Source organism: Ambystoma mexicanum, chromosome 4q (assembly GCF_040938575.1).
Source record: "Ambystoma mexicanum isolate Mex_15411 chromosome 4q, UKY_AmexF1_1, whole genome shotgun sequence".
Taxonomy (NCBI): Eukaryota; Metazoa; Chordata; class Amphibia; order Caudata; family Ambystomatidae; genus Ambystoma; species Ambystoma mexicanum.
Window position 1 is genome coordinate 245,510,509 of NC_090928.1, and position 19,816 is coordinate 245,530,324.

Consider the following 19,816-nt stretch of genomic DNA (forward strand, 5'->3'; position numbering starts at 1 on the left):
TGGTCCCGCCATTGAAGCAGCCCAACCTGCTCCTGTTTTTGTGCACAATCCATTCCCACTGGGTGCCCCGGAGAAGTTTCAGGGGGATCCCCGAAAATTCTGCACTTTCATGAACCAATGCAAGCTGCATTTCTTCTGTCGTACTCAGGCTTTTCCAGACTCTACGACTAAAGCAGCCTTTACCCTATCACATCTGAGCGGCATAGCAGCTACCTTGGCCAATCCTTTATTAGAGGGTAACAGCCCGGCTTTGTATGATTTCGACTTCTTGATTGCTGAAATGACACGGGTATTTGATACCCAACATAAGGCACAGACCCGTGATTTGGAACTCCTTGAGTTAACTCAGGGGAAGACTTCCCTGATTGAGTACATCACACGATTTAACCAATTATCTGTTGAAACGGCTTGGCCAGAAAACAAGAAGGCTGTGGTCTTCTATAAGGGTCTCAATGATCATATGAAAGACGCCCTGGCTGTGGTTCCGCGTTGCCGGCTCATGACCCCGATCTTGTCGATCTAGTCCTTCAGGTAGACGCTCGACGCACAGAACGAAGAGCTGAAAACCTCAATGGTGCACCTCTCTCGTTTTCCTCCAATACCACAGTCCCTGCCTCAACTAGTGAACCTATGCAGATAGGGGGAATACGCAGCCCGATCTCTCCCACATAAAGGGAACGACGGAGGAAGGCCAATGCATGCTTCTATGGTGGGTTGGGTGGACACTTCGTTAAAGAATGCCCAAGGCAGCCTCAAACCAAAATAACAGGTTTTCAGAAGGCTCGTCCCTAGCTACGGAGGAACGGACGAGCCCTTATTCAAACCCCGGCACAACACTCCTGCCACTAAACCCCACAAGGTCCGTTTTGCTAGACGCCCTGTTGTATTCTGCAGATAATGTGAAACATGCCATACAATTGGTCATTGATTCAGGGGCTACTGGTAATTACGTGGACATTGCCCTAGCCGCCTCTCTCAATCTTCCTCTACAGAACAAAAAACACCCGGAGCCGGTAAATGCTGTTGATGGTACTTCTCTAGTATCCGGACCTATCAGGCAGCAAACAGCACCCCTCACATTACTGATACAGGACACACAAGGAAAACATTGCATTAGACTTAACAACACAGCAATTCAGACTCATCCTTGGTATTCCTTGGTTGTGCATCCATAATCCCACTGTTGACTGGTCTCGGGGCTTAGCGACCTTTGAGTCGGCCCATTGTCAGGAACACTGTTTGCTTGCCTCCCTTGGTTTTGTCTCTCCATCTCAAGTGTTGGGGACGTTGGCACAATTGTCTTTGGATGAACCTCAAGCCATGGACCTTGATCCTTTGGGTCATGTAATAGGTGTGGTTACTACCAACATACCTTCGGCTTATCACGACTTTCTGGAGGTCTTCGATAAAGGCTCTGCTGAGCACTTGCCCCCGCACAGACCCAACGACTGCCCCATCGACCTTGTCTCTGAGGCGGTTGTACCCTGTGGGCGCATTTACTCCCTATCCCTAGCCGAGGAACAAACCTTGAAAGAATATCTACTGCACTCACTCCGGTTAGGTCATATACGGCCCTCAAAGTCTCCTGCTACTAGCCCCATTTTGTTTGTTCCCAAAAGGGAGGGCGATTTACATCCGTGCATTGACTACAGACTTTTGAATCAAGTTACTATAAAAAAATCGCTACCCTATTGCTCTCATCTCACTGCTACTTGATAGTCTGTCTCATGCCAAGATCTTCACTAAATTGGATTTACGGGGTGTCTATAACTTAATCCGTGTTAGAGAGGGTGATGAGTGGAAAACGGCTTTTTGCACACGCAATGGTTTGTTTGAATATACAGTCATGCCCTTTGGGCTTTTTAATGCCCCTGCCACGTTTCAACACTTTATGGCTGCTATATTCCATTACATCATTGACACCTTTGTCGTAGTCTACTTAGACGACATATTGATTTTTTCCTCCTCACTTGAACACGTGGGACATGTTCGGGAAGTCCTTACCCGACTCCGCTCTAATGCGCTATATGCCAAACCCGAGAAGTGTCTGTTCCATGCATAGGAGGTGGAGTTCCTGGGTTTTCATATCTCCCCCGGGGGGTAGTCCATGATCAAGCTAAAATCAGTGCTGTTCTAAATTGGCCCGTATCTACTACGGTGAAGACGCTCCAATCATTCCTTGGTTTCACCAATTTTTACCGGCGGTTTATATCGGGGGTTTCTGCTATCGCTGCTCCATTCACCAAACTCACCAGTCCTTGCTGTCCGTTTGTTTGGACCCCGTTACAACAAGAGGCTTTCCTTGCTCTCAAAACGGTGCTCATTTCGGCTCCCATACTGCAGCACCTGAATCCCGAACTCTCCTACATCATTGAAGCAGATGCCGCCTCTTATGCTTTAGGTGCAGTTTTGTCCCAAGTCTGTACCAACACGGGTTTATTACATCCCGTAGCTTACCACTCCCGCAAGTTCTCCTCTGCAGAGAGTCACTACAAGGTGACAGAGAAGGAACTACTGGTGGTAAAAGACGCCCTTCAAGTATGGAGACACCATCTCCTAGGGGCAAAGCACCTAGTAACGGTATATAACAATCACCGCAACCACCAAGATCTAGCTTCCGTCCGTTGTAAAAACAGTTGCCAAGTAAGATGGCACTTGTTTTTTTCCCAGTCTATGATTTTTTCATTAAACACCGCCCCGGTGTTATGCACGGGAAGGCGGATGCCCTGTCCCGCTTCCCGGGGAGGTCTTCCCTTCCAGTGTTCCCCGATATCCTACTCGATTCCAAGCATGTTATTTGTCTTTGCACACCCTCTACTGACTTGTTATCCTCCATTCGTCAGTGGACATCCAATCACCCGGAACTGATAGATGAATGGGATGCGGCCATAAATGACGGTTTACCTTTTATCAACAAATTATTCCTGCCCACTCCTGACACTCGTACCCAAGCATTAGAATGGTCCCATGATGCGGTCATTAATGGTCATCCGGGACAGAAACGCACCCTTTCGTTGTTACAACGCTGGTGCTGGTGGCCATCCATGCATAGAGACACCATCTCCTATGTGAATACATGTTCCATATGTGCCCAATGTAAGAACCGAAAGGGGCGTCCTCTTGAGTTATTACAGCCATTACCACTGCCGCCCTGGCATACGATTACCATGGACTTTGTCACAGATATGCCTAGGGTTAAAGGATTTGATACCATTAGGGTAGTCGTGGATTCATTCACCAAGATGGCTTGTTTTGTACCCTGCACCGGTATTCCTACAGCACCTGTTCTTGCTAATCTGTTTTTTCGTCATTTCTTTTGCCTCTTTGGTTTACCTTCAGTTAATATATCAGACCGGGGTTCTCAGTTCTCAGGATAGACACAGTTTTCCTCTTAATACCACCCAGAAACAAATGGGCAAACGGAACGTGTGAACCAAACCATGGAACATTACCTACGTTGCCTTTACCTTACAACACTAACACTCCTGGTACCAGGTCCTGCACATAGCTGAGTTTGCATATAACAACGCCTCACACTCCTCCACCGGTTATTCCCCTTTCTTTTCCCTGTATGGTCAACACCCCCGAATCCTGCCTTTCCCTGACTTGTCGCCTTCTCCTGTTCAAGTACCAGCTGTCTCTTCTCGTTTACAGGAACTCTAACACGTTCATAATCAGACACTGGTTCACCTCAGGGAATCACAGGAAACAATGCGCCTAGCAGCAGACAAGAAACAAGCTCCGGCCCCTTCTTATGTTGTTGGCGATCGTGTTTGGCTTTCCACCAGACATCTGCCGGTCCCAGGCTGTCATAGCTACTTCCCCGTTTTGTGGGGCCTTACTGTGTCTCCAAAGTAGTCAATCCTGTGGCCTTTCGTGTCTCGTTGCTTGCTGCCTGGCGTATCCATCCTGTGTTTCATGCCCCCCCCTTGAAGCCCTGTCCATCAGCTACACGTATTGTCCTACCCCCTGCTCCTCTTGTGCAGGGTTCCCCCGATGAATAGGAGGTCAACTGCATCCTTGGCTCTCGTTTTAGCAAGGGGCGTCTCTACTATTTGGTGGATTGGGTGGGCTACGGACCGGAAGAACGCTCCTGGGAACCTCCTTCTCATGTGCATGCCCCTCTCCTTGTCTCCCGCTTTCTTAGGGACAATCCTTCCTGCCCACGGGGTTGTGGGCCCTTGGGGGGGGGGCTCTGTCATGCGCTTACCCCTTTCCAGCTTGCCCACGCGTACCTCGTCCTGCTCCAGCATGGGGTCGCACTCGTGCCCCAGGCACTTCTGGGGGGGGGGGGGTCTTGGTCGGCGGCGCTGCCCTCTCCGATCCTGGCAGTTGCCCTGGCAATTACGGCGAGCAACCCAGTCTGTCCACACAGTCGCTGCATCACGAAGGAGACGATCACGTGTTTGGGGGTGGGGCCTTCTGCCTTCAGTATTGTCTTCCATGCCACATGATCCCTCAGCCCCCAATCATCGCCACCAGATTTGACCATGTGTTTCCTTGCATGCGTTACACACGTGTTCACGTGATCAATAACAGGAAGTACAAAAGGATACCAGAAACGGCACTCTACGCTTCTCAGCTGTTTTTCCTGCAGCGTGTGGCGTTCCTTTTTGGTTCTGCTGTGATCTTGGATTTTGGACCTTGGCTTTTGTTTCTTTGGACTCCTACTTGCTATTACCCTTTGGATTTGGCGCCTCTTCTTGGACTGATTCTCTGAACTGCTCTGACTCGGATTATGAACTTGGATTGCCTTTGAACCTGAACTTGGATTGCCTTTGTACTTACTTCTTGGTCATTGGATTCTGGACACCACCCCTGCCTTGAACCCATCCTGGACCTACCCCTCTCTCCCTTCAGGAAACTCCCCATTTCCCCTTTACCCTGCTGGTGGCCTCCCATGGTTTTCTAGTACAAGTAGCCACTAGGTTACTACTGCATTATCCTCATCTAGACTTCTGGAGAGAGCAGCTGACACCTATTGGTAGGACCCTTTATGTTTTCTATCTCTTGGGGCTTAGTGATACGGTTGGTGTTTGTTTAACATTTCTTGCCTGTTTTTTCCCTCACAGTAATCCGGGACCCAGAGTTTTGCTGTTCCTGTCACCACCTGTGGCCTCAATAACCGGTCAGCGAGTCTATTAATTTCTCTCTGACTGGTACTTGGGGACAGAGGTATTCTAGTCTACGTGGATCTCAGTTCCTGACACCTTTCCTTACCAGCTTTAGAAGGTGCAGTAGACGCATGGCTTGACAAGGGTTTTTGTTTTTCAAAAATGTTCAGCATTTTTAACCTGAATGCTTCCCATTCGGCAGGAGTGGAGGCCTTTGTGGGACAGGATATAGCCCTCTCAGTAGAGGAGTGAGACAAAGAAGTCGAAGTGGCCGACTTATAGTGCCTCTTCTTGGACTTCCTCGATGACGAGTGGTGGGAGCCACTACTCAACCTCGAGCTTTTTGCATTCTTCCTTTGCAGAGTCTCACCGGATTTGTGTGACCACTGGAAAGAGAGACGGGTAACCAAGCTGAAACTACAGAGCATCCCAAAGGTGTTTTGCTGGGTTTAAGGGAGGTTCTTCAAGCTGGTTCTTCAAGCCCTAATCTGGGGAAGTTCTTGCTAGGGCCAACCTGCCCACTCTGGCTACTCACTTTACATCTCTGACACAGTCTTATTTTTCTGAGATGCTCCCCCATTCACTCCAGTACTAGGCTGCAACACACTCTGAACTCCTGTTACCTCCTTGTCACCTCACCAGGTATTTGTACCAACTGCCGTCAAGCATATTGTTTCAACAGGCATGTAGAATACCTGGGGTACATTCCCTCACTGTCAGAACCTGTCCAGGCCTTACCTCCTCACCTCCGGCTCTTCACCAATGTTTTTATCAACTCCTCCTGACAAATATCTTTCTCCTTCTCCTGATGTCTGGCCACCTTTTCTCACTGTGGACTCACTGCTTCCTCCTCTGACTGTGTAACTACATCCATCTGCTCTTACTATTTCCTCCTGTGATCCTACCACTTTCTCCTGTTCTCTTGCCGTCACCTCCCAAACCACCCTTGTCTCTGTCTTTGGTATCTTTCCTTTTCTCTTGCCACTTCCTACATCTGTCTCATGACCACATCCTGATATTTTTCCCTATATCCTTATAGTATTGATGCAGTCTCTTTTTCTCACACTTCACCATCACTTGATCTTTTTTTCTCCTGCTAATCCAAGTTGTCTTAATGCCTTCTCCTGATATTTTTCTGCATCCTCGGTTGCCCGACCACCGCATTCTGACAGTTCACTGCTGCTTCCTTTTCTACCACCTCCTGGTGACACTTCACATGCCCCCGCTTGCCACTGTCAAACCAGCCACCTCCTCTCCATTCCTCCCACCCTCTGAAATAGTCTTCTTTTGGATTCCAACACCCTTCACATCCAAACCCTGCACGTTTTAAAGGGTGGAGTCTTCTTCGAGATATCTCTCCTCCATATTTCCCAGGTGTTTGGTGTTTAACAAACAGGATTTGTGGATTTGAATTTGCGAGCCGCGTTTGTTCAAAGTTATGGGTTCATTCCCTTTCCTACGGTGTTCCATGAATTAAGCTGGTATCTGCACTTAGTGCCATTTTAGGTTTGATATTTGCACATGCACTCTGGCATTTTCAGAGGTGCTAAGCTGCGTACATCACAAGCTTTCTGCGTTATATGTCCCAACGCTCCGCCAGATAATCACCTTTTCCCTCAAAGTAAGCCACTCTACATCAGGAGCTCTAATGTCAGCCTGCCACGCCCGAATCTACCTGCATGATGCCTCTAGGACCCTTAATGGGACATAGCTCACTGACGGTTTGATGTGGCAAGTCCCTGCCATGTAACCAAGGAAGGGTAGGGCAGATCATGGGATCTCCTCCACCTCATCTCTGGGTCACGACTAACGTAGCGGGTGGTAGCGCCAGGCCCCCTCGGTCACCCCATCCCTTACCCTTACAGTGTGAGGCAGGACTCTTCTTCACAGCAGAGGAAGAGGGAGGCTGGACAGTGAGGAAAGCTGATTTGAGGACTTCAAATATAGGCCATAACCAATGGCAAATGCCTTCCTAATGAGCAATCCGATTGTCTGAGGTGTCGTGCCCGGGTGCTAATTGGAAATACAGACTTCCTTTTTGACAAATTACATATTAGGAAAAATTAATAGGGTGTTGAAATAGAGGAATATTGATACAAATATGACCCAAGTATTTGAGATGGAATTGTATACAATTTTCGGTTGGAGACAAATATTTCCTCTGAGAAAAATAATCTTCTGGCATTTTATTTCAAGGGATTCTTTTAGCCTAGTCTCCTTATCTACTAATATGTACTGTCACACCATGGTCACTACCAGACCAGACACCAAACAGATGTTTAGTGTTCAAGAATTTCTATTTTTTCTTTGGTTCTCTGTTTCTCATTTCATAAGAAAAGGAAACCAAATTAAATCCTGGGCAGGGCACCAATCAAAGACTGCTGCGCTCCCCCCTTCCTATTCTCTCTCTTGGGAGAGAATAATTGTTCAAAGCAAAACAAAACTTCCTCCAACAGTCCACAAGGGTTACCAGTTTTAAAATGGACGCTGTAAAGCAAATGCAGTTGAATCGCAGTCGTTCTTCCTTTGGATCGTTCAAATTTATAAACAGTCTCTCTAAATGTTCACTAAGCTTTGTTGGGGCATTGCTTCCCTGGCACCCAATCGCTTTACGAGCTTCGCAACAGCTTCTCAACGTCATCTCTCGTGATGTTAAAAGATTACAACCTCCTGCCACTAAACAGCCACTGCTTCTCTGCCACGAGGTCTAGCAGTAGCTGTAGCTAGATGTCCGGGGGTAAGGAAGGCCATTCCCAAGCTTCCGGCTCAGGTTCCACGGATGTAAGCATTTGAGAGACGGATCACTTTCCGTCTCGTAGTCCTGAAGTCTATCCCTCTGCCCTGCTTCTCTGATCTTGCACTGTTCCTCACCCCTCATCGCTCCGACACATGCTTGTTCATCCGCCAACCATGGGTTCAGTATCTTCAGTTTGGAGTTTCACTCCTTACCTCCTACCTTTAGCAATGTGTGGTCACTTGTACCTTCCTCCTTTGATTAGCTCTAACCTTCCCCATTTTTTCACTTTCCACTGGCTTTCTGGCTGCCTCTGGATGCTTCATTTCTGCCAATGCTCTCTTCCTTTCCACCTCTGCTGTTTTCCTCGTTTTACCACCTGCTGTTCCCCTTTCTCCTCTCATCTCGTCTCCAATCTCCTCAATTTCTTACTATCTTCTCCACTAGCTTCTCCCTCGTAGCAGTCTCTCTGACACCAAATCGCTCCAAACTCTGCTCCACTCCTCTATTTCAACAACTGCCCACAATGCCTCCTTCCTGGTAATCCCCTTCATCCAAGATCCCACCCCCACCTGCCTGGGTTAGGCTTGGGCAGAGTGTTTCCACGTGCCTCATTATTTACTTGGTTTTGCTCAGCGGTTATGTGAGCTGTTACAAATATGCTTTAAAATCTGCATCCACCATCTTGGGTCTGTCTATTGCATCTCCCCAATGTGTGAGTGAGCAGACACCACTGCAGAAGCAGAGCTGTGGTTGTACCTTTACAATGGGTAAGCGCTTGTGAAATGCGCTGTGTTTGTTGTGCGCAACTGACAATTACAGCCACATAAAGTTTGCAGGGTTTGAATAAGGCCAGGATTTATTTGAGATTCCCTTGTTGTAAGCATGTTGCTGTACAGGGTGCAAAGTCACAGGGTAAGGTGGTGTCTTTGGGATTTCTGCCACACAGTTATCTGAAATTGCGAGGAGCTGTTAAGTTTATGTAGGTGACAGCTGTCTGCTAGAGGTGCCCCATTCACTGGCCCAAAATGTGCACATATGAGGAAGCACCTAGTGCCCTGGGTTACCCCACAATAAGTCCCTAAATCAAAACAGGTGACTTCGCAAGAGAGCCCACTTTTTCAGGAATCTTTCCTCTTATTTATGAATAATACAATTTCAAAATATTTATTTGATCTCTCTAACTTGAAAATTATGTAATTCAAAAACCAATACAAGTGGATTGATACAATACTCAACATTTGCACCCTGCTAGATATTCATTGGGCAACCACAAGTAAGATTTTCTTAAATGTTTTATTAACCACTACATTCAGAATTGTCATTCTTCTACAAACCAAATTTTTCAAAGCCCATTTGTGTATTCCACACATACTTTGGCCATTTCTCTTCGCCATATCTTATTTCCTTCAAAAAGATTCCCTTTTTGACGGATGGTAGTCCCTTCTGGGGCAGGGTTCAAACAGTTTGCACATGGTTGGTTGCATTCCATAACATTCTCCTTAGAGTGTTGGGGAGTACAGTAATATTGGAGAAGATATCCAATGACCTAAATGTGCATGAAAATACAAGCTTGGAAAGTCACTTTGAAAAGGCACACAGCGTAGAAGTAAGCAGTCCCAGGCCTTCCTGCATTGGCTCAACAAAGCACCAGTAGCCATGCTTCAGTAAGCAACAATGCATACACCTTATAGATTAACATTACCGTGTGTCCTTAAATAGATACAGCATCATTTAACATTAGTTAGGGAAACATGGGAGTATTCCTAATGAAAATGAATTACGGTAAGCCTTTACATTAGTTGAATACAGTGTACATGTAGGTCTTGAGATCTAGTTAACTATCCTTAAGCATGTAAACCCCACCCCTCCAGCAGAAAACATCAGCTAGAACCTTGCGGAGAGATACACACATCCCAAGTTACAACTTCCCAGAGCAAAAGACTGAATGCTGCACAATGATTGGTTAAGGCAAGGGGACGAGCATCTTCCCAGGTCTGAATTGCGGTAGTGAAATCATGAAAGAGTAACCAAGAAAGGGTATGCAGTGATTTTAACGAATTGAAAATAACTAATACAATTTTTAACAAACCTAAAACAACGAAAGATAAATCGATTTAAAAAAAAACATATGTGGGGTGTGTTAAGTAGTTAAAATGGGTGGGGAGGTGTTGGGGTGGGGTTCTAAACATAGGGAAATGGGAGGATGGGGGGGACCCCACAAATAAAAATGACATTTAAAAAAAAATGTTTTTGTTGTTTTAGGTTTGTTATAAATGCATTCTTCATTTATTAATTTGTTAAAATCACATGTAACCCAAAGAAAGATATCAGACCCGAGAGCTAAAGGCCAAGACGATGCACATAGATTGGTCAAAACAAAACAGCTTAGCTGAGTTCCCAAGCCTGTGTTCAAAAGAGATATAACAATTTATATTCCTAGGCAGTACATCCAAACGTATCATAATGAAAGTCAGAAGTTGGCAGGAACTGAAAATCTAGCAGTGAAGAGTGTGCTTGTCAAGATAGAAAGATCAAGGTACAACAATGCCATCTGTAGGATAAATCACACTAACAGAGCTCAAATTGTTAGAAAGAAGGCATCATTACTGTAAGGAACTCATGGTGGCAACTGTAAAGACAGACACGTGATCACAGTTCAAGGGTGTTTATTAAACTGTATAAATGGGTCGGAAAAACACCTAATCTAAACCTAAATCTAAGATGGGAGCAAGCTACAACCATCAAATAATAATAAGGCAGTCCTAGTGGCATCTTGTCAAATAAAAAGGAGCTATGCTAAAAAAAACTATTGCCAACCCTTACTGCCAAGTTACAAAATAGTGCGTGATAATGTTCACCAGAAAAGAAAGAAGTGCTCACCAAAAAGATAAGTTAGGATGGTATAGCTGGGGTCTCCCCTTCCCCACGTTTTTAGCACAGGACAAGGCGGGACTCCTGAGCACAACACACACCTGGGCTTCTCCAGCACAGGGTTACAGTTCTTTTCAGCGATATCAGGACATGGTGTACTGACCGCTCGAGGCAGCACACGCGGAAACAATGGTTGCTGCATTTGAAGGCTATCGTGTGCCCAGGGTATTTCCGACAAACGTTGATAAATAAAACAACACAGGGGAAACGTTTATAATTCTCAGGTAAAAAAGAGGATGCATTTTTGACCACATTGCTGATATGTAATGCTAACAAGGCGGTAGATAATGTATTTCTGACTATGCCGTTAGGCATAGGGTGACTACCAGAAGGTCCCAGTATCATTGTCCATGGTACAAAAAATCAGAAATAGCTAAACGGATATTTTGATAAAATCACATGTTTCGCTGCATATGCAGTTTGACAACTGTAGCTAGTTATGCAAGTGCTTGTTGCAGTAAAGGTGTTGATGTTAAACATCTCTTTCAGACATAGATTATTGTATAGAACACTATAGTGAGATGTTCTCATTTTTAAAGAGAACTCATCACATTCACTATTTTTCTTTCAGATGGGATTAAATTCCACTCATTGACTACTTTTGGTCGTTGGTATGAAAAAATTTGAATCCTCACACACCTACAAAGAAATTGAAGGTTAGTGAAGTTTTCCACCGCACCGAGAATAGAGTATATGCTCGTTTTTTAGATTATTACCAACACATTTTTTATTTTTCATTTTTAGAGCTTGGCCATCAGATGACCTCTATACATTGTGCCGATTTTTGACTAGCCTGTGCCATAACAGAGTGTCCTGAAGATAGGCTCAACTGATTACGGAAATTAGATCCAATCAATTATGTCTTTTAGTTTTAAGACCCAGAAACACAACTATGTGTCGACCAACCTAAGGAAAAATAACAGAGGGGTTTTTCTTCATCAAATGTATCCCGCACGTCCTTACCAACCTCACACATTGGTTAAGATGATTACATCTAATTTAGATATATCCTTGCTTTATCATCTTTAAAACAATTGATGCTGGTTGAAAATGTCAAATCATGCATTGTTTTTTAAAGATATTTTATTATGTTTTTATTGTATTTATTTGGTGTATAAAGATTAAAATATGTAAATTTTGAGCATTTTTCTGTCCACAGCAGAGCAAGAGACCTTGGGTGGGGGCTCGCATTGCCTCAAGAGGTGGTTCTGCATTGTTTAGAGGGGTAAATTCGCTTTCGTGTTATCTTTCTCGTATATTCCCCAGAAGGAAGATACCCTTTCCATGAGGTTCGGGAGGGGTGGCCACTAAACGAAAGTGCCCCGAGGGGTGGTAACATACGGGAGGATCTCATGGGGAGGAACTCCCCTCCTTCAGACAAGAATGTGAATCTGAGACACTGCCCCTTTATCTCCCAACCCCACAAGGTAATAGCAAAATCGAACCCTTCCTTACATATGATAAAGTCTGAGACTATGCGCTACTGTAATGTGTCAGTCAGTCAGTCTAACTATGACAGGTGCTAGGACGAAGAAGAACCAGAGAACGCTACAGTCAAGTGTGAAGAGTGTTTAACCAGCTGTTGTCAATCAAACTGACATTACACAGGGGCGATCCAAACTACTTAAGCTAAACAGTAAAGGACAATGATAGCGACATCCAGAAGGAGATGTTGGCGAGCTAGGAGGGTGCCAAAAAGCCTGTGAGTTGGAAACAGGGCGATCGAAGACTGTATGGAAGCAGCAGTGTGGAGTGACGAGAACAAACCTAGGGATGCCAGGAAAGCGCCTCACCAGTCCGCTGAGAGTCGATAACCTTGAAGCTGGGAGTCGGTGTGGTGGTGTGTGACCTGTGGTGGGTGGACCGTGCGGTCCAACAACTAAGCTGAGACCGCCAACACTAGCCTACTGAGGAGCCACATAGGCGATTGCATGGCAAGTACGAGGAAATGTGGTGGTGCGTGACCTGTAACGGTTGGGCCATCTGGTCCGGAACTTGCAACCAGACCGTCAACAGTAACATACTGTGAAGTCAAGCAGGCCGAAGAACAGCAGAAGAAAGTGAAAGAATAAATCTGCGACCCCTGGTGAAACGGGCAGAGAGTTGCCAGAGAGAAGGTAATAGGAACAGCCATAACTCCAGGAGGGGGCTGGGAAAACTTGAGATGTTGAGAAAAGAGAAAAGTAGTTCATTTTTTGAGGCAACTCCCTGGGTATTTCCAAACGACTGCAGTATTCAAGAGTCAAGAAGGACTCAGGGACCCCCTTGCTCGTCCCAGTGGGGCTGTTTGAAGAATATTGGTAAAATGCTGAAGAGTCAAGAAGAGCTCAGGGAGGCTCTCCCTCATCCCAGTGGGGGCACATTGAAAGACAGTGTTCAACTGGATATAATACAAAATCTGTGGAGAGAACTTAAAGAATTGGTGAAGAATCTACAATTGACACAAGGCAAACCTGTTGAAAACTGGGTGTAAACTAGGAGAAGGGAGCCATTCTCCTAGTCCCGTGATATATCTGGAACTTGGTAAAACCTGAACTTTGAGAGCCTTCTACCCAGAAGAAGGGAGTCATTCTCCTGGGTTGGGATAAGAACTCTTTTCCTCAGGTTAGTAATTTGGAGAACCGGGAATCGAAAAAGCCAGATAAGCAGAAGCCAGCATCCTTTCGAAGTTGTCTCCGACAGCATAGAGGCATCCCTTCCCCATGCAGCAAACGTCTGCAAACGCCAAAGTTCCCGTATTCCACTGGGAACTTCTGACCCATGAAAGAGAACTCACGTTTAGGAGTTGGTCTTTTGATCAAGTCGATCTTTGTCTGTTATTGTGTTAACACTGGATAACCCAAAGATAAACTCTTCTTTCCCCCTCCCCTCTCTTTTTTCATCAAAAAGGGGTGAAATACTTAAACCCCTTCAACAAGGGAATCTAGGAGAAGCAGAAAAGGGGCGAGAAAACTGAATATGAAATAAAAAGACTTTCAAATCAAGGTCTAAGCTCAAAAGTTAGAGAAAGGAGGCATTCTCCTAGCCATAGACCTTTCCACCCCGCAGATGGGCGGCATTCTTTTAGGGTATGGTTTTGTTGTTTAGGACTTTTTCTGTTTCAGTGCTAGGGATACTTTAGAACTTTGGACCAGGACGGTAACATTTTATTTGGACATCCAACACTTCCCAACAGACCAAAGTTTTAGTTTTGTTGAGGTAGGGAAAAACCAACTCTAGAGATAAAAGATAGGATTATGAAATACCCAATACAAATTTATAGCCAAAACTTTAAAATCCTGGTCAGACTTCTCATTCTATGTTACCACATGTATAGAAATTGTGTGGGGCTCTTCCACGCTTTTGTATTGGTCATTTTTCGCACTACCTGAATGGGATACTGTTCTTGTATGTGGACACATTTCTTTGCTGTGATTTTCTATTTCTACATACAAATATTCAAATTATCAATAAAAACATTATTTTTAAATGAACGTTGCCTATCCTGCTTAAATGTCATGATCTCTGCTTCCAAAAGATCAGGACTTGCCCGACTCCCTTGGAAGCAGACCCATAACCCCGGTTCCGAGTGCCAGCCAGTCCCAATTGGGACCTTTTGGACCCTGTCCTGGCGCCAGTGGCACCAGGCTCATAAAGATGCCCAGTCCCAGCGCTGGAAGCGCCGGGCTCATAATGCTTGGGTGGACTTACCTGCAGCAGACCATGCTGCTTACTTACCTGCCAGTTGAACCCCGGATCCTCTTCTGTTTGGGACTACTTTTCCTGTTGGGTGGGGCAGGAGCCACTCCCTAGGTTCAGAACACTGGAACTCTTCTGGAAAGCAGGAACTCTTTTCTTACCTAGGCGTGGCTGTGGAAGGAGAGACCTAAGCACTACAGGAGGCTATTTAAACCACACCCGATGGATGAATCTTGCTTTGTGTTATTCTGCATTCTCTGCAGCAGAACGCTCATCGTGTCTTCTGCTTCTGATCCTGGGCCTAAGGAAACAAAGGCTTACCATCCTGGAATCCAGTCTTCAGCAGCACCTGTAAAGACAAAGAAAGAACAGGTTAGCACTACAGTCTTCAGTGGCAGCGCATCTCTTACCTGGTCCATCGGCTGTCACCAACGCCTCGCGCTGCATTCCGGCATCTGAAAGAAAAGCTTACCAGCTCTTTGCACGCTCCGGAGGCCTTCGGCGCTGCATCCCGCATCTGAAAGACAAAAGAAGATGCGTTTAAAGACATTGGGCAACTTTATTACTCACGTGCCATTACTCCTTCCCACGCCGAATCCAGTGGGTATTCCAGCACCCTTCAGCTTCTCTAAAGCTCCGAACTTGTACCTGCAAGATAAAAGGGACAGTTAGTGTGCATCGTGAAGCAGGCTACAAGCGCTTACCTACGTGCTTCCAGGCGCTTCTATTCCTCACGCGGGTTCGATCCTCAACTCTCATCAGCCCGCCATCCGCCATCGCTGGAACTCTGCAAAACAAGATATATCATTACAAAGGACTTTTAAGACATTTGAAGCGCCCAGAACTTACCGTTCGTGCAGTTGACGACGGACAGCAGTCCTCTGAGGTCAAGAGGCCTGCACCCTTATCCAGTGAAGGAACTGGTTACGGCACCCTGCCCCGAAGCAGATGGAGAGCTCGGCGTTCACTTACCTAAGGTGAGGGCGTTAACCTTTGGGGTTCTACAGGAGAAGAGAAAGGGAAGAGGAGAGAGGCACCCAATAACCCCAGTTCATTAATCCCATATTTTCTATCTGCAGACATCTTACTCATCGAGTCAGACATACAGTGCACAGAGGTCCAGCCCAAAGAGCCAACCGTGTGTTACACATCACCTTTGAAGATACGGCATTCACCCAGTCAAGACCGGCGCCTCTGTGGGAATCAGGTGAGCGTTACATTAAATTTAAAGGGAGTGTAAAAACGAAGTTGAAATGCAATGGCCATTCACTTCATGTCCGCTCTGCTAATACTATGCAGTGGTAGAATCCCTGTCCCCCACACACAGAAAAATATTTACAACTGTGAATGCAAAAGGCTTCCCAATATAGACATGAAGACCAATTTATTTGGTCAATACTGGTTCCGCATTAAAATGCTCAATTAGAATTTACAAATGCTTAAAACACTGGAAAAAACATTTTTGAAAAGGACAGATTCTAGTGATTAGCCTTTTTGTGTTAGTCACATACCTTTTTTCCCTCATTTTTCCAGAGTCAATGACATAGACAATATCATCAATGGTGATGGACGTTTCTGCAATGTTGGTAGATAGAATGATCTTGGTGACTCCTGTAGGAGGCTTTAGGAACACTGCTTGTTGCTCTTCATTGGAGAGTGACGAGTGAAGTGGATAAATAACACATCTTAGAGGGGGGAAAAAATCAAAGCACAGTCATTGCATTTTCAACAAAGCAAATACATCTCCATTTTGCATGATTTCAGGGTTCCATGCGAAAACATCTTTCTGAAAAACGTTTTTTTCAATAAAATCTGAAAATGTTACTCTGCCCCCTTTGTCCATTCTCGGGAATCATTCTTCACGGCCCACTCCCTCAGTAACCCTCTGATTTCCCCATGCTCTCCAACACAATGGTAATTATTTCAACATTGCAACCCTTTGAGCTTTGTTCACTAGGTCTATGGGGCTGTGCTATTTAGAATGTGTTAGTGAGACATTTTTAGCAGCGTTTTCAAATGTTACCAAATGCATGCAAATGTGTATTCGTGATTTAACAAAGCATCACTCGAATATGAACAACAATTAGCACCCAGGGATGGAAAGTGCAGGGTCCTATTCATCTTCTACTTTTAGTATTAAAGAGCCTGGTTAGCTCTACAAGTTACTTGACACTCAAGCCATCTGATACCCTACACATATACCTATGCAAAATGAAATGTGTATTTGTTGGGGGAATGTGTATGAAGGAGCACTAGCATCTAGCAGACATCTAAATCATCATAGGTCAAATATAAAATGTTTTTACATATCGTATTGAAGTTAGATTTGAATCATGCTATGTATTTAGCTCACCCCAGAGGTACCACCTGCTGAGTGAAGCCAGATACCCATGAGCTGCTTTAACTCCTGTCAAAAAGCCAAGTGGACTCCGCAAAAGACACCACCATGTAAATTAGCAAAGTATTATTATTTGGGTTGTTTACGAGGTTGGGCAAAGGAAACCACAAAAAGCACACATACACAAAAAACAAGATCACAGAATCTTGTCAACTCCTTCAGGTTTACAAATGTCTACCAAAAAGTCCTTAATTATCCGGGCCTTTCTACAGTGTCGCTCAACGTCCTGGGGATAAAGCGCTGCAAGACTTCTTTCTTAATGTTCCTGGTTGCTTGTCTGCTCTAATGGCTTATGCTTAGGTGGCGAGGTCTGGCTTACATTTGCTAGTTGGATCGTCATTGAAGGAGAAACAGGGCCAAAGCCTTTCAGAGGCCCCACAGTCTCAACCACACAAGTGACCAGCTCACACTTTCCACAAGCTTTCTTCTGGGTGTCTGACCACCTTCTAATCTCAGGGGCATGGTTCTACTGCCAAATATCCTACTCCCACTTTCCTCCTTGCTGTCTCGTGACATGCTCATACGTAAGGTAGCCTTTCATATTCCCCTGCTCTTATTTTCACTATTCCCCAGCTTCACCTGCACATTCCCTCTCGCCTCTTCAATTTTGCAGAGTCGCCTGCACCTCCTCAATGCTTTTCTGCATGATCATTCCTCCACCTCACTTAAGTTCAACCTGTGCAGACTTAAGGTCCACCTCCCTTTCCTCTACATAGCTACTTGCTCAATCCTCTTAGGGCTTGACACACCTTTCTTTAACATATCCTTGCTCCCATTAGCATTACTTGCCTATGCTGTATCTCTCTTCTCTCCTTCTTCTGTGGTACCTCCTCTCCTCTTTTCCACACCTTTTACCCACCTCCTTTCTCTGTATGATGTTCCTCGTCTTCTGCTCTCCATTCCCTTCACACTCCTCCTTCCTCTGATGTTGTTCCACATCTGGTCACCCTTCTATTTCCACGTCCTTCTGTAGCAACACTCATCTCCACTCTTTTAACCCTTTCCTTCCACCTCCTATTCTAACCTCTGCAATCCCTTGCCTTCTGGCTTGTTCTTTCTCCACCAACAGTCTTCAAATGTGCTTCTTCTCCGAACTCCCACTCCTTTCTGCCATCACTTTATTTTATAGGACGCCGCCTCCCAGACTCCGTCCGGCCTAATGGAACTGAGGCGTGCCTCCTTTGGGTTTCTACAATCTGAATGGTGCATTAGATGTTCTGTCATGCTTGGAACCCCCCTCCACCTTCTGCTTGTTTCTGCAGACCAAAACAATAAGACTCTGCCATCTTGAATTTTCTGCTTGCACAATTATGTAGTGTGCTGAGCACCCCACAGTCTCTCCCATTCATGCCGGCCAATATGCAAGAGATGTCTTTGGAGCGATCAGATGTGCCTTCAAGAGAATCTGTGCTCTGGTGTGTCTGAAGTATTTATGCTTCTTGTACTGCTTGTATTTCTACATTAAATGTACCCTGTAGCTCCCACAGCACATGAAGGTTAGAGTTGATGTGGGTCATCAACCAATTCTTTATTTATATCAGATTTCTCCATAAAAACAAAACATAAAAACAAAAGTACATACATCTTCATTTTCATTTTAAAATAACTTACACAATGTTTCAAATAGATGGCCTCATCATTGTGCTCCACGATTAAACCAATTGCGTCACAGTAACATCTGATATTCTGAGCCTTAAAATAATAATTTAAGGATTCCAAAATGGCCACCGAGAGGAGAGCACCCCGATTGATGCTCTCTCGAACCTCAGGACCTCCACTTTCCGATTCTTTGCGCAGGTGCCCTCCCCAGAAACATAAAAAGGAATGAGGAGTGTCCGTACTATCGGGGACCATCTAAGAGATTTGCACTGCAAATACACAGCGTGAGAGCTGAGATCCACGGAGGCCGATGCGGAGTACAGGAGGCCATCCTGCCTGGCCTCAAAGCAGAGCCCAGTAATAAAAAGTAGCTGAGAGCAGAGGTGAGCCTTTTCTGCTGCTCGTTTCAGATACCAGTCTGTTTGATGTTTTTGCTTTTTAGAGAGGCAGTGTCTCTGCTTGAACAAACCAGCCCACAACGCAGAGGTGAGAGCAGAGGCGAGAGCAGTCTTGCCAGTCTGGGCCAAGTCTGCGCTGAGCGCGTGTCGTCTCATCACATATGGAGATGGACGCGAAGGACAAAGCGTCTAGTGGCCCGGTGAAACTGCAACTGTCTACTCTACCAGAAGCAGTGATCACCATGGCCAAAAGAAGCATGAAGGCTGCCACGAGAGTAACGTAAAAAGCAGCACCAGCTTCAATATCCACACTGAGGATGGTGAGTGCATCGCGAGAGGCAAGTAAACACCCCTCCTTGCAGAGTGCACAGGATGGTGGAGACATTCCCTGGCTTGCTTACCCGTTTAAAATTGAAGTTGCATATGCTGCTAGTACACCGCTTTACATGGATACACTCTCTGCTATTGAGCCCTTGCAAACGCCCAGTGACAGGTGTTCACTTCACCGACCTTGACTAATAGCGGTTATGCGATGGTAAGCTCTACTGTAAGTTCTGTAGAAGACGGCGCTGTGAAAGTATCTGGTGAAAGCGGGGAAGTCGGCGAAGGAGAACCGAGCAAAAAAGTCAAGACAGCGAAACAAATGACGGCGCAGACTGGAATAATCCAAATCTGGCCGGAGAGAAAGTGAGGTCGGACACAGCTAGTGTCAGTGCCATTTCTAAAAGTAAGAAGATCATTATTACTCCAGACTCTTCTTTCACACAGAGAAAGAGAAGCAAAACAAATGCAACTTCTGGCCCGAATCAGATGGGAGTAGTTTCTTACCTGTAACTCCATTTCTCCAGCGTTGGTATCTTTCATGGATTCACATGCTTAGAATATTCCCCGTCGTCAGACTGGGAACCCTCGGTACACATATATAGTCGTTTCCTATAGGAAAAACGTCCGACACTTGTGT

At 45.5% G+C, this 19,816-nt stretch overlaps 1 protein-coding gene across 2 annotated transcripts in view; it reads right to left on the minus strand.

Moving 5' to 3' along the window:
• DHX57 (DExH-box helicase 57) overlaps positions 1 to 19,816 on the minus strand; it is a 1,970,484-nt gene that overhangs the window by 685,020 nt on the left and 1,265,648 nt on the right. For both annotated transcript variants that reach the window (XM_069607794.1, XM_069607793.1), the window contains exon 15: positions 15,972 to 16,145. In XM_069607794.1, the coding sequence (XP_069463895.1) occupies positions 15,972 to 16,145 (174 nt within the window). The remainder of the gene's footprint in view (positions 1 to 15,971; positions 16,146 to 19,816) is intronic.